General features: G+C 58.7%; 11 protein-coding genes across 18 annotated transcripts; 2 read left to right on the forward strand and 9 right to left on the reverse strand.

Annotated features, from left to right (window-relative positions):
* Nucleotides 1-229: 229 nt before the first annotated feature.
* On the reverse strand, nt 230-5,869 carry H310_08526 (hypothetical protein). Its single transcript, XM_008874316.1, has 3 exons — nt 4,404-5,869; nt 4,211-4,359; nt 230-4,074 (listed from the first exon to the last, which is right to left on the reverse strand). Exons 1-3 carry the CDS (start codon nt 5,828-5,830, stop codon nt 290-292), a joined length of 5,361 nt encoding a protein of 1,786 aa, XP_008872538.1. The 5' UTR covers nt 5,831-5,869; the 3' UTR covers nt 230-289.
* Nucleotides 5,870-6,092: 223 nt separating this feature from the next.
* On the reverse strand, nt 6,093-7,461 carry H310_08527 (hypothetical protein). Of its 4 annotated transcripts, XM_008874318.1 has the most exons (5): nt 7,219-7,461; nt 6,840-7,165; nt 6,774-6,794; nt 6,471-6,688; nt 6,093-6,400 (listed from the first exon to the last, which is right to left on the reverse strand). In XM_008874318.1, the coding sequence occupies exons 1-5, from the start codon at nt 7,447-7,449 to the stop codon at nt 6,177-6,179; spliced, it is 1,020 nt and encodes a 339-aa protein (XP_008872540.1). In that variant the 5' UTR covers nt 7,450-7,461; the 3' UTR covers nt 6,093-6,176. The 4 variants fall into 4 exon arrangements, with proteins under 4 accessions (XP_008872540.1, XP_008872539.1, XP_008872541.1 ...); XM_008874317.1 differs by having other exon boundaries at nt 6,093-6,688; XM_008874319.1 differs by lacking the exon at nt 7,219-7,461 and having other exon boundaries at nt 6,840-7,193.
* Nucleotides 7,462-7,865: 404 nt separating this feature from the next.
* Nucleotides 7,866-9,180, reverse strand: H310_08528 (hypothetical protein). The gene has a single exon (XM_008874321.1). It carries the CDS (start codon nt 9,024-9,026, stop codon nt 7,917-7,919), a length of 1,110 nt encoding a protein of 369 aa, XP_008872543.1. The 5' UTR covers nt 9,027-9,180; the 3' UTR covers nt 7,866-7,916.
* Nucleotides 9,181-10,528: 1,348 nt separating this feature from the next.
* H310_08529 lies at nt 10,529-13,733 on the reverse strand. Of its 2 annotated transcripts, XM_008874323.1 has the most exons (7): nt 13,236-13,733; nt 13,090-13,188; nt 12,086-13,024; nt 11,865-11,950; nt 11,706-11,811; nt 11,540-11,638; nt 10,529-11,431 (listed from the first exon to the last, which is right to left on the reverse strand). In XM_008874323.1, exons 1-7 carry the CDS (start codon nt 13,689-13,691, stop codon nt 11,060-11,062), a joined length of 2,157 nt encoding a protein of 718 aa, XP_008872545.1. In that variant the 5' UTR covers nt 13,692-13,733; the 3' UTR covers nt 10,529-11,059. The 2 variants fall into 2 exon arrangements, with proteins under 2 accessions (XP_008872545.1, XP_008872544.1); XM_008874322.1 differs by having other exon boundaries at nt 10,529-11,638.
* Nucleotides 10,532-11,128, forward strand: H310_08530 (hypothetical protein). The gene is made up of 2 exons (XM_008874324.1): nt 10,532-10,664; nt 10,714-11,128. Exons 1-2 carry the CDS (start codon nt 10,572-10,574, stop codon nt 11,038-11,040), a joined length of 420 nt encoding a protein of 139 aa, XP_008872546.1. The 5' UTR covers nt 10,532-10,571; the 3' UTR covers nt 11,041-11,128.
* Nucleotides 13,734-13,889: 156 nt separating the features above from the next.
* Nucleotides 13,890-15,993, forward strand: H310_08531 (hypothetical protein). The gene is made up of 5 exons (XM_008874325.1): nt 13,890-14,528; nt 14,575-14,773; nt 14,834-15,305; nt 15,397-15,528; nt 15,668-15,993. The coding sequence occupies exons 1-5, from the start codon at nt 13,970-13,972 to the stop codon at nt 15,917-15,919; spliced, it is 1,614 nt and encodes a 537-aa protein (XP_008872547.1). The 5' UTR covers nt 13,890-13,969; the 3' UTR covers nt 15,920-15,993.
* A 149-nt stretch (nt 15,994-16,142) lies between these two features.
* Nucleotides 16,143-19,150, reverse strand: H310_08532 (TKL protein kinase). Of its 4 annotated transcripts, XM_008874327.1 has the most exons (6): nt 18,372-19,150; nt 18,103-18,285; nt 17,401-17,975; nt 17,114-17,334; nt 16,866-16,963; nt 16,143-16,701 (listed from the first exon to the last, which is right to left on the reverse strand). In XM_008874327.1, exons 1-6 carry the CDS (start codon nt 19,095-19,097, stop codon nt 16,207-16,209), a joined length of 2,298 nt encoding a protein of 765 aa, XP_008872549.1. In that variant the 5' UTR covers nt 19,098-19,150; the 3' UTR covers nt 16,143-16,206. The 4 variants fall into 4 exon arrangements, with proteins under 4 accessions (XP_008872549.1, XP_008872548.1, XP_008872551.1 ...); XM_008874326.1 differs by having other exon boundaries at nt 16,143-16,963; XM_008874329.1 differs by having other exon boundaries at nt 16,866-17,334.
* Nucleotides 19,151-19,443: 293 nt separating this feature from the next.
* On the reverse strand, nt 19,444-19,629 carry H310_08533 (hypothetical protein; the record flags this gene model as incomplete). The annotated part of the gene is made up of 1 exon (XM_008874330.1): nt 19,444-19,629. The coding sequence occupies one exon, from the start codon at nt 19,627-19,629 to the stop codon at nt 19,444-19,446; it is 186 nt and encodes a 61-aa protein (XP_008872552.1).
* A 289-nt stretch (nt 19,630-19,918) lies between these two features.
* H310_08534 (hypothetical protein) lies at nt 19,919-21,152 on the reverse strand. Its single transcript, XM_008874331.1, has one exon. The coding sequence runs from the start codon at nt 21,132-21,134 to the stop codon at nt 20,076-20,078; it is 1,059 nt and encodes a 352-aa protein (XP_008872553.1). The 5' UTR covers nt 21,135-21,152; the 3' UTR covers nt 19,919-20,075.
* A 599-nt stretch (nt 21,153-21,751) lies between these two features.
* Nucleotides 21,752-22,288, reverse strand: H310_08535 (hypothetical protein). The gene has a single exon (XM_008874332.1). It carries the CDS (start codon nt 22,260-22,262, stop codon nt 21,804-21,806), a length of 459 nt encoding a protein of 152 aa, XP_008872554.1. The 5' UTR covers nt 22,263-22,288; the 3' UTR covers nt 21,752-21,803.
* Nucleotides 22,289-23,238: 950 nt separating this feature from the next.
* H310_08536 (hypothetical protein) lies at nt 23,239-25,194 on the reverse strand (the record flags this gene model as incomplete). The annotated part of the gene is made up of 4 exons (XM_008874333.1): nt 23,239-23,733; nt 23,796-23,832; nt 24,633-24,767; nt 24,815-25,194. The coding sequence occupies 4 exons, from the start codon at nt 25,192-25,194 to the stop codon at nt 23,239-23,241; spliced, it is 1,047 nt and encodes a 348-aa protein (XP_008872555.1).
* Between the last annotated feature and the right edge of the window lie 560 nt (nt 25,195-25,754).

Genomic DNA, 25,754 nt, shown 5'->3' on the forward strand with positions numbered 1-25,754 from the left:
ACTACTGCTGAGCATACAACAATGGTCATTTTTAATTGAATCGAATTAAATACATTTAAAGTTGACGCGTGTATTTTTACAAAATTGAATTTGTTTTACGCATAATTTTTATTCACAGGACATTAGTTACGTATATATTTGTTCAAAATCGTTACTACAATGCAACACGGTTGCTTCGTGGCCGAGCGACAGCATGGCGCGCCGCCGCGAGTTGAAACACAAGCCCCTGATTAAGCGAACGCATTCTAGATTATATAGGAAGAGTGTTGAAGCCGACTGACCGACCGCCTTATAGCGAGATGGGGGTGAGCAACGAGAAGCTGCCCGTGCCGAGTTTGACGGGCTGGCCCAACACGAGGCGGGCGGACGGGCCGTCCATCGAGTCGCCCAAGTTGGCCGTCGCGGCGGCCGTCAGGAACTTCATCGACGTTTCAAACGTAATCTGTTGGAAGCTCGATCCCTTGTGCACCATGCCGGATCGGTTGAGGGGCATGTAGTCGCCGTGGTGCGTCATGTAGTCGGCGAGAAGATTCAAGTGGCGCGGGTCCACGCTGATCCCGTATACGCCAAACACGTCTTGGATTTGCTTCGAGATGGACGCGCGCGCGGCTTCGACGCCGTAGTGCCGCAGAACTTGGTAAATGTCGTTGGTGGCGAGGCGGTTCACGTCAAGGACGTCGTCGAGTTCCCAAATCGCTTGAAAGTTGAGCCCCGCCGTTTGAATGCACTGCTCTTCGACGTCGGAGCGGCCGAGGCGCTGCTTGACTTGGTAGCATCGCGAGATGCCCGGGCACGACCGAACAAGCACGTGGCTCGCGACCTTTTCAATCAGCGGCACCAAGAGCAACGTCTTAAAGTTGGCCGGAAACCGGAGCTTCAGTTCGCCAAATTGTTCCTTCGAGTTGAACCCGGCGCCGGCAAAGTACGGGCTCTTGCGCACCGTTTCAGTGACCGGGACTGGGTCGATCTCACCCGCGACGGTCTTGAGCGGCGCCGCGTCCACTTCGTCGTCGCTCGAGTTCTCTGTGTCCGACCCGTCCGACCCGTCCGTCGCACCTGCACGGGGCGCGTCGTCTTCGTTGAGCTGCTGTGCGAGAATCGCTCGGTCATCGTCGTCCATTTCGCCGTACCCAGACGCTTCCTTCTTGGCACCAAACCGCATCGTGCCTTGGGCTTCGTCATCGTCTTCGTTGTCGTCGTCGTGCTTGCGAAAGCGGGTGGTCGCCGTGGTCTCGATGTCGTTGTCGACGGCGCGCGACGTGCTCAGAGCGACGCCGCTCTTGCGGATCTCATGCTTCAGCAGCGTAAGCAACCGCGACACAAACACACGGCCAAAGCTGCGATGCACTTCCTTCATCGAGATGCCAAACGCGGACCGGATCGCCTTCGCCTTGAAAAACGACAGACGAATCGTGTATTCGCGCACCCACAGGACGCGGTTCGCGCTCTCCTTGAACTCGTCCTGGACGCGGATCCCCTTGGTGTTTCGAAGGAGCTCCGCCAACGGGACTTGGTTCAAGCGCTGCTCGACGGCCTGCGCCGCGGCCGCGGACGTCGTCGGCAAGAGCGGCACCGTCATCATGGGCGTCGACATCTTTTGGCTCGCGGTCATGATGATTTCTCGCAGACGCGGGATGCCGAGCGTGACGTTGGCGGCGCCGTGGCCAGCCAAGTGGAACGTATTGAGCGTCATTTGCGTCGACGGTTCGCCGATACTTTGGGCGCAGATCGTCCCGACGTTTTCGCCCGGCTGGCACAGCGATCGCATGTACTTGACCCAGACCATGAGGCGAAACCCGAGCGGCGACAGCATCATGGGAGACTTGGCAGCGGCCGGCAGCGCCTTGGTCTTTTTGGATTCGAGGAGGCCCGCGGGGTTGCCCTTGGCATACGCTTCAATGTCAAGCTGCGTTTTTTCCGACACGACCCCGATGTGCGCGTTCAGCGGAAGTTGGTGCATGACTGGATCCGGGAGCACCGGGCGGAGCAGCTGGACCGTGCCGCTGAGGTACGACACGTCGGGCGAGATGGTATCGCTCGCTTTGAACCGCTTGTACTCGGGGACGGCGTGCGCCGTGAGCCCCGTGTCCATGTACTGGATGTCATAGACCGGGTAGTCGCCAGCGTCGTCGACCTGGACAATCACAGCGTCGTGCCAGCCCAGTTCAAAGTTGCCCTTCCTCCATTTGGACGCCCCCGCCTTGAGCCGGCGGGCCTGGATCGCCAACCCGACCTTCATCGTGTGCATTTCAAGGCCCGCCGTCGTCGCGGCGCGGTCATACCCGTACCGCTTGGCGTCCTTGATGCGCTGGTGCACATGCGCCGGTTCGACCACGTCCAGCCCCGAGTTTTCCAGGAATTCGCCGGAAATGCCAAACTTGTGCGTGAGCGACGCGTGGTTCATCGCCAAGAACGAGAGCTGGTCCGCCTTGCCACTTAAAAACGCCGCTTGCATCGGGTCAACGCCGTCTTCGCCATACAAAAACTGCACGACCGTGCCTTCCGCATTACGCACAGTGTGATCGTACGCGACATGCAGGTCTTCCAAGTGCTTGATCAAACATCGCTGGAGGTACCCGGATCGAGACGTCTTGACGGCCGTGTCGACGAGCCCTTCGCGCCCGGCCATGCAATGGTGGTAGTACTCTTGCGGCCGCAGCCCGGTCAAGAAACGATCTGTGATGTACCCGCCGGCGCGTGGATTCGGGTCGTACGCTTCAAACGACGGAAGCGACTTGCCGCTTACGAGGACGGGCACGCGGCGCCCCTCGAGTGCTTGCTGGCCGAGGCCGCATGAGATTTGCGAGTGGTTGACCATGCTCCCCTTGGCCCCCGTCAACACCATCAGACTAAAGCAGTTGGCCGGGAACGACTTGTTTTGACCGTGGGGCAAGCACGCCTTGATGATGTCGGAGCTCGACCCGTGGACGAAACCCATCATGTGCGAATCGAGGCCGGCCGACGTTTGTTCCAAGTCTTCGGCCATGCGCTTCTGCATCGTTTCGCGGATCTTGGTGCGTTCGACGTCGTTCATGAGGCGGACAGAGTCGTGGTTGGCGTCCGCTTCGGCTTTGCGGGCCGCGGCCACGTCTGCCAGGCCAGCAAACTCTGAGTACGCGATTTCGCCGTGAACAACAGCGTGCTGGACGAGGCGGCGGCGCTCCGCTTCAGCTTCTTCAGTCAGGGTCAAGTCTTCCAGCGCACACGTGTGGCCCGCATACTGCAGGTAGCATGTGAGGACTCGTCCAAGGGCCGTGAGGAGCTTGGCGGCCGTCCCGCTGCCGTACAACTCGTACACAGCATGGACCCAGCCGTACTCGGTAGCACCAAACTGGCCCTTGTCCAGCACACCCTGGAGCAACTCGCCATCGCGAAACACGACGACATGCTCGGCGTTTTGCGGGCCATACAAGTCGGCCTTGATCTTGGCCTTCGCGTTCAGGTTGAGCTTGGGTTTGCCATGAGTCAAGTGGTGTAGAATCGTCGACATGACTTGCTTGCCCGTCCAAAGCGGCGTCGGTTTGACGATCGTGGGCGGGAGGATGTCGATTTCGCCTCCGCGCTCGTGGTCCAGACATGCCCATGCGCTGTACACGAGCTGAATGTACAGGTCCTTGGTCAGGAACGTGTCGCGCTGTGTGAGTTTGACGCCCGAGTCGACGTGATCTTGAATCAGCCCACGCAGGGGCGACCCGTCGGTCGGGACGATGTACTGGTTGTCGTTGTTGGCGATCGTGTACGCTTCGGCGCGCGCGAGTTCGTTTTGCGGGAAGTGCATGTTCATTTCGTCGCCGTCAAAGTCTGCGTTGTACGTGTTGCAATTGGCGTAGTGCATGCGAATCGTTTGCATGGCCGGGTTGGTCAGCACGCGCGTCACATGCGCCATCATACTCGGCTTGTGCAACGTCGGCTGGCGGTTCATGAGCACGACGTCGCCCGAGTGCAGGTGGCGCCACACACGCTTCACCTTGTGCTCTTGGTGCGCGCCGTGGGCCGACGCCGACCGCGTGAGCAGTGTTTTTCCGATCGCCACGCGCTGGTGATGCGTCCGCTTGCTCAAGTCGATGAGTTGGCCTAGGCAATTGCAACGTCAGGGTTATTCCGCTTGGTCCAACTGGCACATCCAACGCGGTGGTCATGTCGCTGGGCCTCGCTCGACGACGTCAAAAAGCGCGTCGACGGCGGCCCACCAACCACCATGGCCACGTACCTCGTTCGTTTTCCACAAAGTTGGCGCCAGGGTGGACATCCGGCCCGTTCTCGACGAGTTGGCGCATCTCCACGACGTTCCATGGCGTGACGGCTTGCGGCAGCGTCAGCGTCTTGGCAAACCGCAACGGGACTCCGATTTCGCTCGTGCTAATTCCACCCATGAGGGCGGGAGATGGGGCCGACCAACGTACCTGATGTACGGGTCAGGGGAAATGACCGACCGCGCGGCGTAGTTGACGCGCTTCCCCATCATGTGCTTGCGAAACAACCCTTCCTTTTTCTCGATGAGCTGCTTGATCCCCTGCGGGACATCGTCCGGCCGCTTCGCCTTGGAGTTGTCGATGAGGCAGTTGACTTGGGTCTGGAGCTCTGTCCACAGATAAATCTTCTCAGAGAGGTCGACGCCAGTGTCCGAGTCGGCGGCTGTCGAACTCGCATGGCCGCGACGCATGCCAGACACATTCACGAGCTGCTCGCTCAACGTAATGATCTTGGACAAGTAAATGTTTTGCGAGTGTTCAAACTGCGAGTCGCCCATGATCACAGGCGGACGGAAGCGGGACGGCGCGACCGGGATTACTTGGAGGAAAAACTTGCGCCAGCCGTCCATGGAGGCGTTCGCATCGGGGCTGCGGCCATTCGCCACCAGTCGGTTCCCCCACATGAGCTCCATCAACCCTTCTTCGTGTTGCCAGAGCAGCTGCAGTTGTGACATGACTTCCAGCGGTGCCAAGTACTGGTTGGCGCCCTGGTTTTCGGCGGACGCGGCATTCTTGGTGTCATCTGTGTCGTCGTCGGAATCGACGGCACCGTCGTCGTCATCGTCCGAGTCGTCCTTGTTCGTCCCGGTGCTGTACTTGGAGAGCACGTCGAACGCAGAGCTGAGACGAACGGCGCGGCTCTGGTTGTGCTTGATCGATCGAAGGCTTAGCGGCTTGAGAAAAATCTTGGCGTGCGCATCTTGCCGGATCGACGGCGAATGCGCCTCGCAGTTTTCGCATTTGTTGGTCATGCCCTTGAGGAACGCGTTGATGATTGCGTCCCGCTCAACTTCAACGCTGCGTGCGTTGCGCGGCAACGCTTTCTTCGTTCCAGACAACGCGAGGCGCTCGAATTCGTCGAGGATGGCCTGCTGGCGCTGCAGCGTCTGGTTGGCGCTCTCGTCAAAGTTGCCGTCCTTCTGGTCGAGCAGCGGGAGCAACGACGCTGCTTCCTCGACGTATCCATTGTCCAGAAGGAGGATGCGGACGCGGTACACGCGCGAGTTGGCCGAGTGGCGGCGAAATTTGTGGCAGCTCATGCATTTGCGCTTTAGGATGTTGAGCAGCGTCGTGAAGAGTACGGGCGAGTACACCGGCACGGGCAGCTCGATGTGGCCGAGATGGCCCGGGCACTCCTTCTGCGTCAAATGGCACGTCGGGCAAATCATGTTAAAGTCGATCGGGCCGAGGGCCGGGTCGTAGAGACCGCCGAGGACGGGGTTCTTCAGCGTGTCGAACGAGATGCGACTCGTGATCTGCTTCACAGACAGATCGCGAATCTCGTCGTCGCTGTAGAAGCCGAAGCACACTTCGGACACCTCATGCCGCAAGATCGATTGATCCGTCGCAGCGTCCATCGTGGGCGGGGGTCGTAAATCGGAACTTGAAGCTGCAAGTTTTGGCCAGTGAAATGAATGGCGTCTTGGGGCAGCACAAATATAACAGATTTCGATCGTGTTATAATTTCATTCCATGGGGATTTGCACCGAGAGATACCTGTTATAACACAATGGAGGGGTTTCGAACACGTTCGAAACCCCGCCGTTACAATGACATTTCATTGGCTCCCGCCAAACTGGAAGCTCATTGGCTCGTTTCAAACACACCACAGCTTGGAGGCGCTGACGACGCAGGGGATACACCATGCCAAGGCACCGCCGGCAACGACGGCCATGCATAGTCAATAACGAAGTTGACATGGCATTAAATTAGAGAGTGCGCATTTGCCTCGGCTTCGTCAGCCTCCTTGGCGAGGCGGGCGAGGCGCTCTGCCCGCCGTTTGATGCGCCGCTGCCGCCTTTCATCATCTTTCTTCAGACCAGCAATGAATTCGTCAATGCGATCAAGCACCTCGCCTTGGTCTTCTATTCTGGCGTACAGTCCTGGGGTAAACCCATGGATGTCTTCTGCTTCCAAGTCGGCGTGGCCTACAGCCAGCGATTGAGACCAACATGAAGTCATGCACCGACCATGACATCCACCTGCTCAAGGAGCTACCTGTGTGCAGTAAAAAGTCGACGAGGTCGGTGTAACCTTTGAAACATGCCACGTGCAGTGCAGTCATGCCAGTGTTGTCCTTGCCGTTCACGTCGGCGCCATGATGGAGCAGCAGCCCAACAACTTCGAGAAAGCCTCGAATCGTTGCCCATATCAATGGCGTCATGCCTTCTGCGTCCCGCAGCTCGACATTGGCCCCGGCTTCGACGAGGCGACGTCTAGAACCTGTTAAAGCCCCGATTCCATTCTTCTTGGGACAATCTTCTCAACACAACTCCGCATGTATCCATGAATGTCACGTACGTCAGCGACTTATTGCCCATACTGTCCTAGCCACAGTTAGAGTCCAAAGGTCGGCAGCATACGTACATGATGCACATGTGCAGAGCGCCGTAGAGAGTTCCTTCGTCCTGTAAGTCTGGTTTCGCATGCTTGTCCATGAGGAACTTGGCAATTGCACTGTGTTTCAGCTGAATCGCGATGGAGAGCGCAAGGCGGCCGTTCTTGTCGCGGGAGTCTGGGGGAATGCGCATGACGAGAAGCCTAGCGACGTTGACCAGGTCGCCGTCCCAGACAGCGTCCGGGAGGGTCGTCTTGACGAACGGTAAAAAGTACAAGTTGCTTCGGGTGTACTTCTCCGCCGCCGCTCGTAGTGTGCGTTTGCGACCTGGAAAGTGGTCGCACCCCGGCAGACTCTGCCTCATCGTGCTAAGTGCCTGGATAAACGAGGGTATGGAGGAGATCGTACTTTGACTCGAATGCGCTCCCGCATCGCCGCGACCACTTCCTTGCGACGAACATAGTCGGCCGCCGTCCACTCGTAATGGTCCATATCGATGGCTGGGCCGTTTGTCCACGCCCGCCCGATCGCTATTTGACATCCTCGACGTGTGGGGCTCGGCATGCTCTCGGGCTTGTGGCGCACATTCAACGATGGGTCGGGGTCATCCCCCACGGCCGGGCCCTTGCCGTCGGCCATGTCCCCGCGTCGTTACTTAACAGTTTCAAGCGAGGACGTTGTCATCGGGACCAAACGTGGACCTCTCGTGATAGCCAGCTTGCCAAGTCTCGCAGCATTTCCTCAACTCGAGATGAGGCGCAACCAGGAAGGAAGGACAGATTGTAGTGGCGTCCCATCGCATCACGTCGACTACTTGAGCGACACCGCCTCACGCCGTGTCTCGAAAGTGGGACTTGCGACGACATGGTAAGCCTGTGGCCGCGCCAACGGCTTTCAGCCAAACCACACGGCTGCCATCCATTTCAGCAGGGCTTGTGAAGTGCTGCCCCTGTCATCATGTGGGGGCATGCGCAGCACAAAGGCCGTTGGAAGCTAAAAGAAGCGACGAACCGTGGGGTATCGATGCTGAAGGGGCGGTCGAGCAAGTACAAGGGGGAGGGATGAAAATGTTGTGTTACAAAACTCGACAAAACAACATGTCAGGATCACGTATCGACGTAGAACCGAGTGAGGGACTGGCCGCCATTCACATCGCAATACATGTCGTCTTCGTGTTTGATCATGCCCAAGCCATGATGGCTATCTTGCATCGCTTGCGTGTACGGGCCGACGGTCGACGAAGGCACCACGATGCCGTTGGCGCAGTCGTCGTCGTCGTCATCGTCCCACATGTCAAAGTACAGCGCTGCGTCGTCCCCGCCACTCGATCCAGTGCCCATGTGCTTGGCGGGGCATAAATAGTTTGTCATTGCGGTGGCCGCGTTGGAATGGTGCAACGGCGGCTGTTCTGCCAGCAGCACATCGCCCCAACAGTCGCTCGGGGGTGGCCCGACGTCCCCGATGTGGATCTGTGTCGACAAGATTTGCATCGGCATCAAGTGGGGGTGGGGATGGAATGCTTCCGGATTCGCGACCCGTTTGTCGAAAAACGTCGTGCTGTCGTAGAGGAGCACGTCGTAGGGTTGTTGGGCCAGGCCTGCCGACGTCGTCACGGCGGGGGCGGACGGAAACGTCCAGGTGTAGCCGGGGATTGGCGGTACACGTGTCGATGAGGACGGCGCTGGCGGCGCCTTGGTGTGTTTGCCGTGCAGGTTTGCACTTGGCGTAGTATGGCCCTCGTTCAACCCGCGCTCTTTGCGCTTGATGAGTTTGATGTTGTCTGGCTTGTGGTGGATAAAGTTTGGGTGGCTGAACGTGCATACAACCGTCTGGGTTTTGGTCCACTTCTTGAAGCCAAAATAGTTGAGCTGGCGCTGAAAGCTCGAGACTTTGTTGTGTTTAAAGTACCGCGGGAGGATCCCTTTTGAGAGAGCGTCGGGGCGGCGGATCTGGAACGCCGTGCCTTTGTGCGACCAACAAATGATGCTCTTGTCTTCCTTCTCCAGAATCTCGTAGAGGAATCGAAGGAACTTGGGGACGCCCACGTTGCGTTTCTTCACGGGGGACTTGGGGCTTTGAGGAAGGCTGCGGTCCTTCACGACCGACTTGGGTGTAGGAACAAGCAGCGGCGCCGGCACTTCCGTCATGGCCGTGGGTGCCGCTATCGCCGTCGACGGCCCAAGCAATGGTGTTGGTTTCGGCGTGTCTGCCATCATTCAAAAGTGTGCGATTGAAGCAGCACGTGGTGGCAAAATAACGAAGGTTTGAGGGGCTTGATCAAGCACTAGGGCGAGATCAAATGTGCCGTATCCTTGCGAGTGAACTTGTGCTGTCGGCCGGATCCACGCGCTGGTGTTGTGTGGCCTTTCGAAATCCGAACATTTGAGCGGGACGACCGATACGATGCCACGATTCGTCGTCGTTTCGCCCAAGATCTGCCGAAAGGTCGCCATGACATCCACGATATTTTTAGTCCTGACTTTACCTCCATTCTTTCGACGACGGAAAACCCTCGCCATGAGCGATGTATACGCGCCACGCAATGCACCGCGTTCTCGGTGGGCCGTCTTTGTCCGCTCATCGAAGGTTTATGTGAGGGGCTTGCCATCTTTCCTCCATTGGACATTTACACTGCTTGTTGCGTCGTCCAACGTGCACGTCCCATGGTTGCATGAACGTTAGACTGTTCGATCTCGATTCCATTACGCAAGGAGCAGCGCACGCCGCGCTCGCTTTCATAACTGGCGGTCGGTCCCTTGGCGTTCTGCTTCTTGGCTGGGTTACCAGCCACCTCGACAATGGCGCAAGGCCATTGGCTCCGAACCGCCGCGACTCTCAACTTTCGAAATCGACGAATCAATGCATTTGATTGGCTAGTGCGTGGTTTCGCAATGTCAAATCACGCAAGTCGACGTGACAAAAGAAGAATGTTGCTCTTGCCTGCCTGACGGTGGTGGGCGGTGCCGCTGTCCGCGGCCATGCACGAAATGGAAGCGTCCCTGCAAAAAGCATTCCCCTTTGACGAATTATTCGCGGCAGTCTTCTCTCTGGCCTCGTAAAGGACCCGCTGGAGCCGGGGCCTGGTTGTCCACGACGACTTGTGTGAATCTAACGAATCTTCAAGTTGTGCACACCACGATGGAAAACCGGCATGGCGGTCATCACCGCACACAGCCAGTGTGTTCAAGCGTAAAGTCATCTTTTGTGTGTGAACTGCTTGCTGGTTCTCATTGCCATATTGCTCGCTCGTGGAAAGTCGTCATCACGAGGCGCTGGGATGTGGAGGCAGTGGCGCCAGGATCTGCTTGTAACTGTACGACGATACACACAACCGTGATGATGGTCTTCGCGGAGTAGGCACGGCTGTGGGTGGCGTATGCTGGTACGGCACTCCACGACCCAGGGACTCTCGTGTCCCTTCGTTCTGTACAGCCATCGCACGAGCACGGCCGCGACGGCGGCTGCGTGTGTCTCGAGCAGAGGCACACGACACATGCGTTGTTGCCTCTGCCGAATTTCGCGCTAATTCGATCAAAAGTGGTCTATTTCCCGAATATCACCTGAACGGAGCTTCAAAATTACCTTATTTCAAGGTGTATCTTCGTACATTCTCGTTGCGCTATGGCAGTAGGATTTTATAGCTTGATGTTTGTATCGTATTTTAATTCGCACGACCCCTCTCCCACTTCAACCCCTTCCTAACGACAGAGCGATCATTCTTGCTTCTGGCACATCCCAGCCACGCCAGTGCCGCCGACAAGATGGACCTTGCGACGCAGCTCGCCATGGAACAAGAAAAGAACCGTCGCCTCCAGGCCGAAATCGAGCGATTGCGCAAGGCCGTCGTGGCTGCGGTGAGTGCTCCCCAGTCCATCCTCGCTCCGCCGTCTCATGCTGTATCAGTCGCTTGAAGCCGAGAAAGAAGAGGAGTTCATCGTGAACTCGTTCATCCGGCGCATGGAACAAAAGCAAAAAGCCCTGGCTGCGAAGGCCTCCAAGACACAGTCGGCACTCCACGTCCAGCGCCTGGCATCCCGTCCCCGCGATTCGTACTATGAAGCAGAAATGAAGCGCTTGCGCGACGACAAGGTGGCACTTGGCGTGCGCTTTGAGCAAGAGCAAGAGTCCATGTTAAATCGACTCATGCGCCAATTCAAGGCTACCGCAATGTCCCCCGCCAAACCCTCGGTGGGACGCACTCGCCGCGCGGTCGCTGCCGTCGTCTGTTAACGGGACCAAGATGTGTAATTTAAGTAGAGTTGGGAAACCCAAACAGTCGTCGAAACAGCACATGGGACGCGTCTGCCGTCGTGCCTTCTGGCAACGATCCGTTTGATTCGAACAGCTCGATGGGGAACGTGCACGTGTGGCTCAACGGGGACCTGCCTTGGTCGTCTCGCGCGATCTCCGCCGGCGCGAACACCGACAGAAACACGTACAGCGCGTACAATTGCTGCCTCCCTCGAGCTCTGCTTTCGTCGACGGCTTCGTCGACGTCATCCTGCCGCGACGCGCGTTGTATGGTCGCCCCAACGACTTGGTCAAAGAACCACTGGGGTGAATGCGAGATGGGCTGTTTCTTGGATGCATACCGCAGTGCCAGCCGCAGCGCCATGGTCACCTACGCTCGATGAATAGAGTTCCAATCCCATGGGCGACTGCACACACGCTCGCCTCGTGCTCTGCTGCATACGCCCATGTCGTGGGCACGACGATCGGGTTCACGTACATGGCCGTCGTGAACGAAGAGCCGCACGAGATCGTCGACGGCGCCTAGCCGATGGTACATGTCCATGGCAGCTTGGTGCAACGCTGGGGCAGTTCCTCGCTAGTGGACGCGTTCGGCATGTCACAAACGCGATGGTGTGTGCATGGTACCGCGGCGAAGAGTGTACCTGCAGCTCGAGCTCCCGCGCGACTTCGATCGAGTCGTCCATGGGGCATCCCACCAAGTCTTTGCATCGGCCTTGAGCTGCCATCGCTTGAATATACACGATTTGTCTAGACCAGCAAGAACACAATCTTCTTATGTGATCCGAGGGCCCGACACGTACAAGGCAGGAAGGGTCGCCAAGCCATGGTGCCGCACGCTGCCGAGGAAGATCGCCAAGTACATGACAAAGCGATCGGGTGGTAAGTCCTACTCCACGCGGCCATGAGCTCGCGCGCCTTGGTCGCAGGGCAACCGCGCCATCGCACGACTGCATGGATGCCAGCACACGTGCATCTCGCCCAAGAACATGGACCCACTTGGTTGCCACGAACTTGCGCTTACCTGCTGCAGCGAGAGCCAAAACTGGTCTAGCCAGTCCCGCTGCGAGACATGGAGAAAGAGATGGTGCGACGACGTTGCTGCTGTCGGGGACTTTGACGGCGGCAATGGCATCGCCTTCCTCATTCGGTCCGTGGCTTCGTGATGATGGAGCAAGTTTACACATGCGCGAAACTCCGATTCGGGCAGTCGGCCTTCGCTCACCCGCGCGCGAAACGACATGAACAACGCCTCTTGAACGACCCTGGATGCATCCCGTTCAGTACTGTCTGTCCATGGCAACCCACGGCGTCGCAAAAGAAACCGAAGGAGCGACAGCATCGGACGCCCACTGGCCGTGGCACAGGCAGCAATCGCGCGGATATTCAACTGCATGCCATGGACTTGTATCAGCGGCGAGTCCGTGTCGACGGCGGTGTTGAAAGCAGTACTCAACATGGCGTGGTGGGGCGCCAGCAGTCGCTGCAGGTGCCATGGTTGCTCGCTGCTTGCGCACGGCAAGTGGAGGGGCAGCGGGTGGAGAAATGAATCGGCATCGGGCAGCCCGATATCGTAGAAGCACGTTACGCCATACGTGGCGCTGTGGACGACGAGCAAGTTATCCAGCACGGAGCAGAGCGGGTCGTCGAAGCCGACGCGCAGCGCTCGCACACACATCGTATCGAGTGTTGGGTGAATGCGGTACAACAGCAGTTGTTCCTTGGTCGATGAAGCGGCGTAGACAAGGTACAGCGTCGAGTAGAGCGAAGCGAGGACGACTTGCGACGGCGCCAGGCACGGCGCACCCACTACGACCTTGGACACCTTGGCGACGTTGCCGCCTTCGACATAGTATGGCCGGAGCTCCGTGGCTTTGGCGCCCGTGGCAAGCACGAGAACGTGGTGCTGAGGATGCCACCAAAACTGGTGCGTGGCGTACGCGACAACCCGATGGAATTTGCACTAGCGATGAGATGAAATCATGTAGCCACGGCGACGAAGGACAGGACGTGACGTGAACGATATACCTTGGTCGAAGTGACTTTGTACAGCTCCAAGCCCCCCGTGGTGACCACGATGAGGTACTGCGACGGCGTTTTCTTTCCACTGACTGCATGGTCGACATCCTACGAGCGGTGAGCGGACGTTTATTCCGCGGCGCCATTGGTTTCACCTTGGCGTTCCATACGAGGCCCAAAATTCGAGACATTCGCTTGGCCATGACGCTGTAACGGAGACGAATGGGATGGTGGCCAACATCGCCAGACGATATGGAGGCCGCCCACACGTCGACTTCATTCTCGTTGCGCTGCACGGCAAAGAAGTGCTGGTCGATCGAGAGCTTGACATCGACAAAAGTCGAATCGTGGGAGAAAGATCCGTGCGGCAAGTCGCTCGCTGTGATCGCTGTGGGGTTGGTTCGCAAGGACCCGCCGGGAAGCGCCTCCACGAAGAGTCCTACCTTGTCCGTGGAGGATCCTTCCGCATCCAGGATGGGTCGCAACGAGATGATGCAATCGTGGGTTTCGTCATGCCACCAAGAAGATGTATCCTTGCTGCGAACGAGGGTCGCATTAGAGCTCAAGCACACTAGCGCGCCGCCCGCGTTGTCGACACTGGGTGTGCCCATGTCAAAGATATCCAACACAGTGTCCGGATGTATTTATCCGAAAATATATTGTGAGTCCATGTTGCTTAGATTCAAGTACTGGTATGTATGATAATTCAATTGCCACTTAATCTAAAAATATTAATAGTATTCTCGAAATACTTGCATTATCAAAATATATTCATGGCATGGAATTCTCAACCAATCAGACAACGGCCCGCGAATTGCATGACTTGATCGTTGGCGGCCTTGCGCGATCTTGACTGTGCGGCACCAGTGGCGCATTGAAACCTGGCCGCATGAAGCGTAGCCGTCGCAAGCAGGAAGCTGAGACCAGTGACGATGAGACGAAGGAGGAACAGCCTGCTCAGCGCCGCCGGGGAAACGGAGAGGAGGTGGCACGTGGTCGTGGAGCAGTGACAGCTGACCGGGCGTCTTACTTCGCTCGCGGTGACACATCGGGCATTGATGCTGAGGACCATCGCATCACTCCAGCTGCATCGTCGTCAACAGCCGAGGAAGATTGGCCAGGAATGTTTCAAACTGCAGCTGTGTTGCACCAAGGTCGATCTGCCGCACAAGCGAAGCGTCAAGAAGAGCTCGACAAGAAAGCGACCAACGACAGCGCCACGACGGAAGAAGAGGCGGCAACGCCGTGGGAGCCGCGCTACCCCTTGCGCGCCCTTGTCAAGACCCAGGACATTCCATCCTTAAAGGACGTCGTATGCGCCATCATTGCCCAGCACATTCACGAATACCAAGACGTCGGGCACGAGTGCCTTGGCGAGCGGTCGTTGGTTGAATCCCGCGCGAAAATCGCAACGCTCGTGGCTCAGAGCCGTCGGTTGGATAACTCGGGTACAGTGTGGCTCTTCTCTCGAATCGTCTTATGCATGACCCACAGTCCTCCCGTTCTTCATCTACCCTGGCGTGATGGAAATTGACATCCCCGACTGTTCGATGCTCGACGAAAACTCATTTGTCCAGGCGCTGCTGGCCGCCCAAACTGCCGAGAAGGACCTTGGCATTTCCACGAAGTTTACGTCGCTCAAGCTCGGGATGAGCGGGCGGTGCATCTCGGACAGAGTGCTCGAAAGCCTCTCGTACGTCCATCTCTGGTCCTGCGCGAGGTCCGTTCCTCATAAAGCGGTTTTTGTGGCTAGAACGGCGCTGTCGACGGTGGAAGAAGTTCGTCTGGATGGTTGCTATCGTTTGTCGGACCACGGCATCAAGTACTTGCAGGCCAAGTGCTCGCCGTGTCTGGAACGGTTTGAACTGAGCAGCAACCAGCGCATCACGGCCGCTTCCATAACGTACATCCAAGGATGGACGCATCTCCACACACTGAGTCTCGCGGAATGCCCCCAGTTCGTCGACGACGATTTCCTCCCGCTCAAGCCGCTCGTGACGACGTCCCTGAGGAAGCTGTCGCTCGTGCAGCTGGACAAAGCCACCGATCGTCTCTTGCAACTCTTGTTTCATGGCACCGCAGACTGCTTGATCGAAGACCTGAGTGTCGCACGGTGCGCTCGGCTAACCGATGCTGGTCTGCAAGTGGCTGTGCAAGCGTGCTCCCGCCTGACGGCTCTCGATGTGGCCGACGTCCTCTTGCTCACGGACGCGACCCTTGCCCATGTACGTACCGACCCCCGGCGGATCGGCCAGTTCCATCGCAGACGGCAACCACCCGTTGTCTGCATTTTCACCCGACGTGTTTGTGCTGCAGGTGCGCACGGCCAAGTTAACGTTGCACCGAGTCAACTTGCGACGGTGCACCAACATGACGGACGCAGGGATCGAAGATTTGGCAGTGGCCAGCGCGGGCCACTTGGCACGACTGGAAATCTCTAGCCTTCCAGTACGTGTGTGCATGTTTGGCTCGCTGGGTTCTTGACGTGGTGGTGATGGGGGGAGAGGTCAACGTGGCTACCGCGATGGACGTCTTGGGGGTGGCATTCCGCTCGCACGCGCGAGACGAACTGATGGGTCTTGTCTAGTTGCTCACGGGCAAGGCCATGGTGGCGTTGGCGACCCACTGCGCGACGTCATTGCACCACTTGGACATATCGTTTTGCCGGCATATCCGAGACAACGACGTTGGGTACCTCACCACGCACTGCCATAACTTGACCCGGCTCGGGCTGTACGGGTGCACGCAGATATCGACGGTGTTCTTGCAAGGCCAGCCCTTGGACGGGTTGGTGTGCTACGGCCACCCGCTGCTCACTGGGCTCAAGCTTCGCGCGTAATGAACGAAATGGTCCAATTCGATGTATCCAACACGTGCTTTTCATAAAGTTGCGTGCGAATTGCGCGACTGTTTGTGTCGCCATGGGTGGGCAGGCGCACGTGCGCGGATATCGAGGTCGAATCGAGTGGCACGGGTTTGTCGAGGTACGTCGTACACTCCAGACGGTGGTGGCGGAGCAAATCCCTGCATCGGCCGCGCCATCCTCGCCTCGCTTTGCACTGGTGTCATGGTAGTGTTGACGCAATTAAATTATCGACGCGTTAGCTGGGGTTTCGTCCGTATGCGTCACGGGGCCACAAAATGGAGCTGGTGGAACTCGAGTTTGCGCATTTGGACGTAGACTTCTGGCAACATGTCCAAGATCATGGCGAACGTCGGCCGGTCCGCGGGATTTTGGTGCCAGCACCGGTTCACAAGCGCTCGCAGACACGTCGGCGTCGTGTCGGGGAAGGCCGGGCGCACGTTTTGCCGCGCGACGGCAAACGCTGCTTGAATCGGCGTCATGCCCTTGAACGGTTGATCCTTGCCGATCATTTCCCACAAAATCACGCCATAGCTGTACACGTCCGCCTTGGCCGAGTACGGCTCGTGGCCGATCACTTCAGGCGCCATCCATCGATACGTGCCTGTCTCTGCGGTCAAGTCGGACGCCGTGCCGGCTTCCAAGACACAGCTCAGGCCAAAGTCGGAAATTTTGACGGTCCCAAACATGTCCAGCAGAACATTGGCCGACTTGAGGTCGCGATGCATGATGTTGCACAAGTGGAGGTAGTTCATGCCCTGCAGAGGCACCAGAGAATCGGTCAGGCCACATGTCCAACGACTCGATCGGGTGGTTGACGACGAGCTGTGCCATACCCCACGCCGGCAACTCCTCCACATGCACAAGCAGCCTCGTGCGATTGTGGGTTCGTTCGGTTGTTACGCACTCTCGTTGCACGTACCATGGCGATCTCGCGGGCAATGCGAAAGAAATCAATGGGGGCGGCGCGGCGGCGCCGAATGAGGTCTGTGAGTGCGCCATTTTCCATGTACTCAAACACTATACAAGAGCTGTGAGCCGTCCATGGCTGTGGACCGGTTCATCCTGTCCATCCACTTGGATCCAACGACGGGTGGACGCCATAAAACGGACGGTGCAGAATCGACACGACCACCACCGTCCACGTGTCGACAGAATCACGAGACGTACCAAGGCAGTACTGGGGCGGCTCGATCGACGCCCCAAGGAACAGCACGATGTTTGGGTGCCGCAGCCGACTCACGACAGCGACTTCTCGGTAAAACTCTTGCAGGATCTCTTCGCTCACACTCTGGTTGTGATGCGACAAGTTGATCAGCTTGATGGCGACGCGCGTGCCTCGCCACGACCCCGAATACGTCTGTCCCGAACGGCCTGTCCCCACCGCTTTCCTACCCAACCCCCCATCGTGAGCACAGGCCATGCCGAGCAACTTGCGCCACAACCCGGCGGCGTACCCGAGCACAAGTTCGGAAAAGTTGAGGCGCCACTCGGGCTTGATCGTGGTTGTGTTGAGCGACTGCCGCAGCGCCGAGTGCGCGTCCAACTCGAGTGTCGTGGTCGGCGGTGCAGGAGCCGCCTCGGTCGGTGCGGAGGACGCAGTTTGTTGCGCCGCTTGCAGCTGGCGCTCCTTGTCGCTGTGCTCGGCAGCGAGGGTGCTACGTGCAAGGTTCTCGAGAATGCGTCGGCGCAGCTCGGCCAGTCGATCTGGCGGGACAAACGATCCCTTGACGACAAACCGGTCCAGAGTCACGCCGTCCTTGGTCGTCATGACGTCGGCATCTTGGATGCTGCCCTTGAGACTCGACAAGCCACGAGTGATTGCATCCAGGAGCGAGTCGCGGTCCTGCGCCACAACCACCACTTCGCAGATCGTCGGGTTGATGCTTCCGTCGTCATGCTTTAAAAAGTGGGCATGGAGGTAAATGTCGTCGGGCCGGCGCTTTTGGTTGGCGAGGAGGCGCATGTGCATCGGGACATCGTCAGGGTCAACGGACAATGCGTACCGCGCCGGAAGCTGTTTGAAATGCGTCTACCGGTTCAAAACGAAGCGTGAATACCTCGACACGATGCCAGGCACAACGCGAAAATCGACCGGTCGTGCATCCTGCAACGAATGCGACGAACGTCCAGCACTCGATCGCGGCGACGGTCCGTACCTGGACAGATGCCAACACGGGGGCGTACAAGTGGTTGGTCGCGGGGTGGTACGTGGTCGCTCGGGTAGCCCCGTCGGGGGTCGTGAGCGAGATGGCATCACCCACCATTTGTTTGACGACTGCATGGCACATGTCATGCATGACCGAGTCCTTTAGACCACGTTGGACGCCGGACGCCGACGACTACGCGAAGAAAAAACACGCAAGTCGTGAGTCGACTGGTGCGTTCGCAATGGGGTACGCGCGCATGCGAGTTGGCATTTGAGTACCTTTGGCGGGTTCATGGTCGCCGCACGTTCCAAGGACGACAACCCTTGGTGCGATCTCGATTTCTTCATTTCTGGGTACGGCGTCGACGACCCGTGCTTGCCAAAGGACCCGCTCAGCGCTTCGACCGTCGACGACTGTGAAAACTGATCTTCGTCTTGTAAGAATCGCTCCGAGAGCTCTCGCGCTCGTCGGTCGAGTTCATCTCTGTGTGTGGTGGCAGTGAGGGGCGGCGCGGCGGCGGCGGTCGACGACGACGAGGTCGGTAGCGTCGCGGTCGACGTGAGCGCGGTGTGGCCATGGATTTGATGGTCGTTGGAGGGTGACAGCAACGGGTCGGTTGGGTTCAGGGACGGCGAGTGGATCGGGATGACGGATAAAGACGACGACGGTGGTCGACGCGGCGGGATGAGAGTAGACGACGTCGCGTCGTTTGCCGACGGACCAATCGATTCAATGATGGACAAGGACGCGCCGCGATGCGATCCAGTGCGCCACTTGCGGTAGAGCAGACGTTTGTCGGACAGCGCTTTCGTGCGTTGCCGGTCACCGGTCGACGACGGGGCAGGCGCAGGCGTCAACGTTTGGTCGAGGGTGAATCGCACATCCGTCGACCACGAGCGTTCCTTGGGCGGTTCGTGGAGCGGCGACGGGAGTGGCGACGGAGGCAAAAAAGGATCGGACCTCCTCAGCGGCAGTGGTGGACTCGACGGATGCTGCGCGATCATGGACGGTGCGGGGTCCTCCTTCGTGGTCACGCCGGCCGTCCCCTGTTTTTCGAGGAAGTTCACGCGGCGTATTAAAATTCCATACAATCTTCTTGATATTTAAATCCCCCGCTCCCGCCCTGTGATTGGACCACTCGAATTAGCCACTTTGAAGTTGGGCCGATCGCGCGACTGTCACATTTCCCATTGCGATGGCCACAAAATGTTTGTGGCTGCGTCGATTTCACGGGTGGGGGGGGAGCTCAGGGGGGTTGCCGGAGCGCCCGCCACGTGGACGGGCCCAACGAGACGTTCGTCGTCGCGTTCGATATGCACGGAACGGCACACACGACGCTCCTCCTGTCGTTCAAACCTCTCGAACGGGGAGCTCGCACGCCGACGGCTTGACTACGTGGAGTCTGGTCGACGCAGCCGGCGCTTCACTGTCTTTGCCAGACCCGACCAAGCATCCGCGCTTGCGATGGGTCCATTCCCCATGGCAATGGCGGGTCGTGGCAGGTGCAGTCCCGATAGGTCGGTCCACGAGCACCATGGCACGTGTCGCGGCCACAGCAGGACGAGTTGTGGGGCGAGCACGTGCATATGGCAACGCACGGCGCCGATAACGACCCCCCCCATCGCGAGACCAGTTGTACCCGATGCAGCCACCCCCCCCTGCACTGGACCGCGAATAAGTGCACCTCGACGACTGTCGTGTGTCGTTCTGTGGGGACTGGAATCGGGTGCATCGAGTGCTTTGATCGCGCGCGAAGCGTCAAGGGATGTGCGGCCACCAGGAAGCTACGCGTAGCAATATTCGGCAGGTCGGACGTTTAGTGGCGTGCGCCGCCCCGATCCCGTCGTCGCATGTTGTGTTTAGTCGCGGCGAGAACGATATCGTGCCGTCGCGAATGGCATTTCCCAACGGTATCGAGAGTACTTGGCCGTGTACTCGACGGAGGCCGTCGACACCCGCCCTCGGGCACATTTACCACGATCCTACGTACTCTCGGTCCGACTTGCAAAGTCGACGATCGTGTGCATGAGAGCGGGAAACGTCGCCATGAAGGTGAACCCGGTCTGGTGAAACACGTCCCAGTTGTCGCTGGCGCCAAACATCGTCATGAGGAACAGGACCGAGAGGACTTTGCCCCGTTCGACCTGCGCCAGCAAGTCGTCGTGCGCCACGATGACACCGTGCGTCGCGCACGCGTCGATGTAGCTCTGAATAAACAGGTCCACGTGGTCCTGGGGCCACGGCGATCCTTGCATGTCCCGGTTCTTGATCATGTACCCGATGTCCGCGCCGCGGTAGCTCAAGTTGGACCCGTCGAAATCGATGATGTGCACGCAATCACCGACTAAAAGCACGTTGTTGGCGCTGAGATCGTTGTGCGAGAACACGAGGTCGGACGATGCGGGGAAGCACTTGGCGAGCACGTGCGTAAAGAACGCGGTGTCCGCCAGCACTTCCATGGCCGCATTCACCGTCGCCGCAAGCGCTTGGTGCGATTCGGGCACGTGGGACGCCACTCGCGTCTTTCGGATCGGAAAGTTGACCTTGAACGTTTCGTGCATGCCCAGCAGCCGATCCGCGATCGTGTATGCTTTGCCTTGCTTCAGCGCAATGTACCGGTCTTTAAGCCGCACGTCGCAGTGGAGGGTCGCGAGCTCGCCGGCCAGGCGCTTCATCGTGGTGCGGTCTTCGAAGTCGGCCGGCGAGAGGGTGCGGCAGTCAACGAACTCGTCGACACGGCACACGTCGTTGATGTGGAGAACGCGCGGGTTCAGCCCCAGGTCGCCGCGGTACGAGCTCACCATGTCGTTTACAATCTTTTGCTCGTGAAGATCAAAGACCATGCTGAAGACGTTCTCCATCGGGAACTTGACGAGCACTTTGGTGCCGTGCAAGTCGGCGACGAGGATCTTGTTGGCCGATACAACGGGCAGCTTGGTCACCACGACGTCGTCCGCGCCATTGGCGGCAATCACGCCCTTCCACATCGGGACCTCTTTCGCCACGCGGCGGACTGCCGCAACGTCTGCTTCCGATGCCATCGTCGGCCAGAATTGTGGGGTCGGCCAGAGAAAAAACATACATTCTAGATGCACCAGGAATGATGGTCGGTCGTGCACGAAAACGTGGTGGTCGGTGGCACGACGGCGGACAGAGGCATCGACTCGACGACACTTGCTTGCGACAGGAGCAGCATGGAGCTCCCACGTGCGTGCAGGGATCGAGATTCCATGGTATGCCTGTTCGTGAACCTGCCAGGTGGTCGCGACGTGCCGTGCGTCCCGTTCCAACTCCCATCATGTGCCCGATGCATGCATCACCACACGCGTGTGTGTGTTTCGTGACCGAGCTCTCGAGGGAGCAGTCTTCTGCACAGCCACCAACCTCGTTCCTGTCGGTTGTCGTCCATGTTGGCAAAGACTTGGCGAGTTGGGTGCACGTAGCTCGAAGCAAGCACGACGATATAGATAAAGAAGGGATGTGCTCTGGCCGAATGGATCGTTGTGTTTCAGACGAATACCACGGGCGTCGACGTGGAATCGCGGCGGCGGTTGCGTGTAAAGCGCGCTGCGTGCCCATTAGCGCACTCTGATCGGGCCCTACTATGTGGGAAGGATCGAGTCGTGCTGCGGCCCATTCGAGTCGAACGCGATCACGTTGCATGCATGCACTCAAACGTTATTACCGTGCGAAACGGGCGGGCATTCCATCTACCGCAGCGTAATGCTCACGCATGGCACAGTCTGGCAAAGGTGGTGGCTGAGGCAGGCTTCACACGTCGACCTAGACTCCTCGTCGATCGTGTCCAGGACAACGCTACGCTGGCGCAATTGACGATGCCACTCGATCTGGGTGGGGTAGAATGGCACGGGGCCGCCCCCGACGATGATGGCGTGCTTGCGCATGGAGGCCCAGTCCACGACCTTGTACGCGACAACCACGGGGATGACGTCCGGGACGATTCGGGCAGGACCACGTCGGCGCTGTGCACACTTGTCGCATCCGCGACGCGACACGACGACTTGAGTCGGATGCAGCTTGGCGGAGATCGAAAACAAGCGAAGAAAACGTCGCCATGTCCGTGGAGGTGCCATCGTTGGGGGTGCGCATGGCTTGGACGGTTGGGCGTCGTCGTACAAAGGAACGGGCCGTCGATGGCTCTGCTGCATCGGGCTGTTCGTGTGTGTTGGGAATTCCTCAATGGGGTCGCATGAGACGTTGCCACCGCTTGAATGCTGTAAACGTTGGACAGTCCTTATGGTGGGCTACACCATCGTGTCACAGGCTGCCACGTGGTGGGCACCGCGCGGGGGCGATACGGGTGCCTGTCTGTGCATTCCCTTCAAATCGAGGCGAATGCCGCGCAGGTCGCTGTCTCGACGCGTATTCGTCGCCAGCGACGCACGGTGCGCCATCAGCCCGAAACGGGGCGACCCTCGCGCAGCCATCCACAACCCGCCTCTGCGTCGCTACAGCATGTTGCCAAGACATGCCGTCGCGCGCGCTGGATGTCCACAGTCCTTTTCCCGTCGAGCATGTGCGCATCTGGTACTAATGTTCGATACGGGACTGGCTCAAGGGGGACGCATCCCTTCGCGGGCGAGGTGCCTGTCGGCAATAAAGGCCACAAGGTATTCCAGAAAGGTTGTGGAGGGGGGCGGGGCGGTCGGGGTCCGACTTGTGTTTGTGACGATCGGACGTTGGTGAGGCGGCGGCGGCATCTCTCTCGCGATGGAACCCGACAGCGTACATTCAGAAACGATGGGAGAGAGATTGAATCAGGAACGACTACCATCCAGTGCCTCCGTGTCGGTCGGGGGATGCACGACGACACGTGGCAACCGCCCCTGCAATCTTGTTCTTGACCGCGTCAGTTTGGTTGCACGTGTGTCGACGTATTCCTGGGGCAGCAAGGCAGGGCGACCGGCCTCGGCTCTGTCGAAAGGGGTATACAAGGGCGGCGGGTAGGGGGGGGTCGTCTAGATGTCGCTGGCGCTCCCCCCCCAGTCGAATGCTTTGGGTACGTCGACATGGGGAGCTTGTTCCCCCGCGCGTCGACAGCCAGCAATGCGCGCCGCGGTCGCGGGAGAGCATGGCTCTTCCTCCTGAAGACAACGAGCACGATAGACGGAAACGTTCATCGCGTTATAACAGCTTGCTAAGTCGGTCGTCGGGATACTCTTGCGACCACGGCGCGATAGAGACGTCGTCGACATCGTCTTCCGCAGCGTTGCCGTCATCTTCGAGCAGTGCAGCCAGCTCCGCTTCCAACCTGGATCGCTCGTCTTGGGTCAGTTGGTCGGTCTGTCTGTCAAACGGAAAAGGTTCGATGTTATCCAGAAGCGTTTGGACGAGATTGGCGCGCCTCTCGGCGCAGCGCTCGCGTCGCCGACGGGTCGCGTAGATTTTCTGGACCGCGTTGGCCTTATCCCGATGGAACGCGCACAAGCGATGGAGGCCCCCGTCTTTCTTGGCGACGCGGGGGTTCTGGCACGGCTTGTACGCATACTTGCACAACGACTCGTCCATGGGAAGCGATCGGGGCAATATCAAGAATGCAACTCCACACTCGTCCAATGCCACAAACTGTACGACTCGCTTGTCGACGCTGTGCGCCGGTCGACTTCGCGTTCCGTACGGCTATCTCACGCATTACCCCCGGTGGGATCGATCTCGCTCACCTGGTCCTCGCTTCTTCTCACCTTGCGTTCTCGTGCTCGTTTCTTGGATCCCGGAAGGCTTCCGCCACACCGCACACACGCGCGTCGACGGCAGTTCCAGGGACTTGCCACGCCGTTCGATTCGGCGCCGACAATATATATGTATGCGCCAGTAAGTCCAGAGGGCGGCATCCCCTGCCATCGAATCTAGGAGGGCGAAATATGCTTCCATCCGTTTTCTCGCCTGTGGTCGGGAACCCACAGTCACGAACCAGCCACTCGATCCGTCGTCGTTTCAAGTCGGAGGTGTCACATTCGGCAAGTGGGGCCCCACTTGCCAAACGCCGCGCCCTTGGTGCGGTGCGCAGACTGGATGCTGAACTGAATCGGCGAGGCGATCGAGGGGATCGGGGGGGAAAGGTACGCACTTGGTGTTCCGTAGTGCACACGCGCAGGGGTCGTCCGTGGGTTTTGCATGCGTTGTGTCGGGTTGCGATATAACGTCACCCCCCAGCCGTGGCCCCTCGCTGCACCGGTTCAGCAAGATTTGGAACATTCGACCGCCCCACCGCTAGATTCTCTTGGCTGGCGGTTGCTTGCGCGCTAGCCCAAAGATGACGCGACAACAGGTCGAACTGTGGGATCGACGGCCGCCGCCGTCGAATATTTGGAACGACGCAGCCACTGGGCGCTCAACCCGTTTTTGCGCAATGAAACTCGATGGGACGTTCCAGCGCTCCTGCGTCGGGGGGCCTGGCCAGGACGGCCTTGAACGGATCCTAACAACGTCGCATGCGGCTTGATCAAGCCATGCCCGACCACCAATCGACGAGCTACTTCCAGTTGTATCTACAAGCACAAGTAGCAAGGACAATTTACCGAGCAAGATCGTTGAGGACGGCCCCACCGACTCCCGCTCGTCTTTTCAACGAACGCAGCTGCATGGTTGTGAGGACCATGAGGCGCCAGCATTGCATGCTCAGTGCATTCGTGTTTAAATTACGCCGCGCCGACCTCTCGGCAGTCGTTATCGGCGCGGGATTGGATCGAAGTCGTCGGACGAAAGCGTCGACGATGTCGACGACAGGTCGTCGTCGTCCATGATGTGATTCACGTGCGCGTCGTCCCAATCCAACAACCCGGCCATTTCAGCGTCTAGAATGTCCTGGTCGTAGTCGAACGTCGTCGTCCTTGTTCGCACCGGTCGCTGCGTGTCGGGGTCGAACGGGACAGGTTCAATGTTGCCGAGCAGTTTCTGCATGAGAGCGCGCCGTCTTTCGGCGCGGCGCTCGCGTCGGCGGCGCGTGGCGTAGATTTTCTGGATCGCGTTGGCCTTGTCGCGGTGGTACTCGCAGAGGCGGTGGAGATCTCCGTCCTTCTTCGCCACCCGCGGGTTTGCACATGGCTTGTATGCATATTTGCACAGGAGCGCATCGTTCATGGCCGCGCCCCCGCGAATCCGAAAGTGATGTCAAACCAATATCGTTGGCGCATGGGGGCCGACTTCAACCTTTGGCGTGGAATGGACGTACAATGTACATTCATACAAAAAACAAGCACCGTAGTACGTACAATCACTGTACGCGTTGAACGTACCAGCCCGTTCCCCGAACTGTCCAGCAACCTCGCCACTCCATTACTAAAGTTGCCTGTGGTGGACAGATAAAACTTGCCCCGTGGTGCATACAGCGGTTGCGCCCAGATACCGTAGGCTCCACTGGGCACACATGCAGCAGGGCAGGTACAACCGTCATGGTGGGGGCGATGCTCCCGGCGGCGGTGAAAAGCAGGGTGGCAAGTGGGGGACATTTGAGCTGTGTGACGCGAATCAGCCAGGGACATGGCACCACCTCTTGCATCCCACTCTTGGTGGTGATGGGGTACTCGCTTGGGTTTCGTGGGGCTGGTCCGTTGTGGGTTCAGCCCTGCTGTCTATACGCATACTGAGCGCAGGTCGTTCCAACGCAAGCGAGCCCCCCCACCGAGCTGGTGGCAGAGCGG

Source organism: Aphanomyces invadans (genome assembly GCF_000520115.1).
Source record: "Aphanomyces invadans strain NJM9701 unplaced genomic scaffold supercont1.17, whole genome shotgun sequence".
NCBI classification, from domain to species: Eukaryota; Oomycota; class Saprolegniomycetes; order Saprolegniales; family Verrucalvaceae; genus Aphanomyces; species Aphanomyces invadans.

What these genes read in the sequence shown, in the direction of transcription:
- H310_08531 (XM_008874325.1), top strand. Translation starts at nt 13,970, where the DNA reads ATGAAGCGTAGCCGTCGCAAGCAGGAAGCTGAGACCAGTGACGATGAG. An exon ending in CGGACGCGACCCTTGCCCAT is followed by an intron (nt 15,306 to 15,396) that starts GTACGTACCGAC and finishes TTTGTGCTGCAG; the next exon opens with GTGCGCACGGCCAAGTTAAC. An exon ending in TGGAAATCTCTAGCCTTCCA is followed by an intron (nt 15,529 to 15,667) that starts GTACGTGTGTGC and finishes GGTCTTGTCTAG; the next exon opens with TTGCTCACGGGCAAGGCCAT.
- H310_08529 (XM_008874323.1), bottom strand. Translation starts at nt 13,691, where the DNA reads ATGGGCACACCCAGTGTCGACAACGCGGGCGGCGCGCTAGTGTGCTTG. An exon ending in TTTGGCTCTCGCTGCAGCAG is followed by an intron (nt 11,951 to 12,085) that starts GTAAGCGCAAGT and finishes CGCGTGGAGTAG; the next exon opens with GACTTACCACCCGATCGCTT. An exon ending in TTGGCGACCCTTCCTGCCTT is followed by an intron (nt 11,812 to 11,864) that starts GTACGTGTCGGG and finishes TTGCTGGTCTAG; the next exon opens with ACAAATCGTGTATATTCAAG.
- H310_08527 (XM_008874318.1), bottom strand. Translation starts at nt 7,449, where the DNA reads ATGGCCGACGGCAAGGGCCCGGCCGTGGGGGATGACCCCGACCCATCG. An exon ending in GGGAGCGCATTCGAGTCAAA is followed by an intron (nt 7,166 to 7,218) that starts GTACGATCTCCT and finishes ACGATGAGGCAG; the next exon opens with AGTCTGCCGGGGTGCGACCA. An exon ending in CGACTTTTTACTGCACACAG is followed by an intron (nt 6,401 to 6,470) that starts GTAGCTCCTTGA and finishes CGCTGGCTGTAG; the next exon opens with GCCACGCCGACTTGGAAGCA.
- H310_08535 (XM_008874332.1), bottom strand. Translation starts at nt 22,262, where the DNA reads ATGCAGCAGAGCCATCGACGGCCCGTTCCTTTGTACGACGACGCCCAA.
- H310_08528 (XM_008874321.1), bottom strand. Translation starts at nt 9,026, where the DNA reads ATGATGGCAGACACGCCGAAACCAACACCATTGCTTGGGCCGTCGACG.
- H310_08526 (XM_008874316.1), bottom strand. Translation starts at nt 5,830, where the DNA reads ATGGACGCTGCGACGGATCAATCGATCTTGCGGCATGAGGTGTCCGAA. An exon ending in TCCCCTGACCCGTACATCAG is followed by an intron (nt 4,360 to 4,403) that starts GTACGTTGGTCG and finishes GGGTGGAATTAG; the next exon opens with CACGAGCGAAATCGGAGTCC. An exon ending in CTTTGTGGAAAACGAACGAG is followed by an intron (nt 4,075 to 4,210) that starts GTACGTGGCCAT and finishes GCAATTGCCTAG; the next exon opens with GCCAACTCATCGACTTGAGC.
- H310_08532 (XM_008874327.1), bottom strand. Translation starts at nt 19,097, where the DNA reads ATGATCGCGCAGCATCCGTCGAGTCCACCACTGCCGCTGAGGAGGTCC. An exon ending in CCGTGTTGGCATCTGTCCAG is followed by an intron (nt 17,976 to 18,102) that starts GTACGGACCGTC and finishes TTGAACCGGTAG; the next exon opens with ACGCATTTCAAACAGCTTCC. An exon ending in TTGCCCGCGAGATCGCCATG is followed by an intron (nt 16,702 to 16,865) that starts GTACGTGCAACG and finishes GTGCCTCTGCAG; the next exon opens with GGCATGAACTACCTCCACTT.
- H310_08530 (XM_008874324.1), top strand. Translation starts at nt 10,572, where the DNA reads ATGGACCTTGCGACGCAGCTCGCCATGGAACAAGAAAAGAACCGTCGC. An exon ending in GCAAGGCCGTCGTGGCTGCG is followed by an intron (nt 10,665 to 10,713) that starts GTGAGTGCTCCC and finishes ATGCTGTATCAG; the next exon opens with TCGCTTGAAGCCGAGAAAGA.
- H310_08534 (XM_008874331.1), bottom strand. Translation starts at nt 21,134, where the DNA reads ATGGCATCGGAAGCAGACGTTGCGGCAGTCCGCCGCGTGGCGAAAGAG.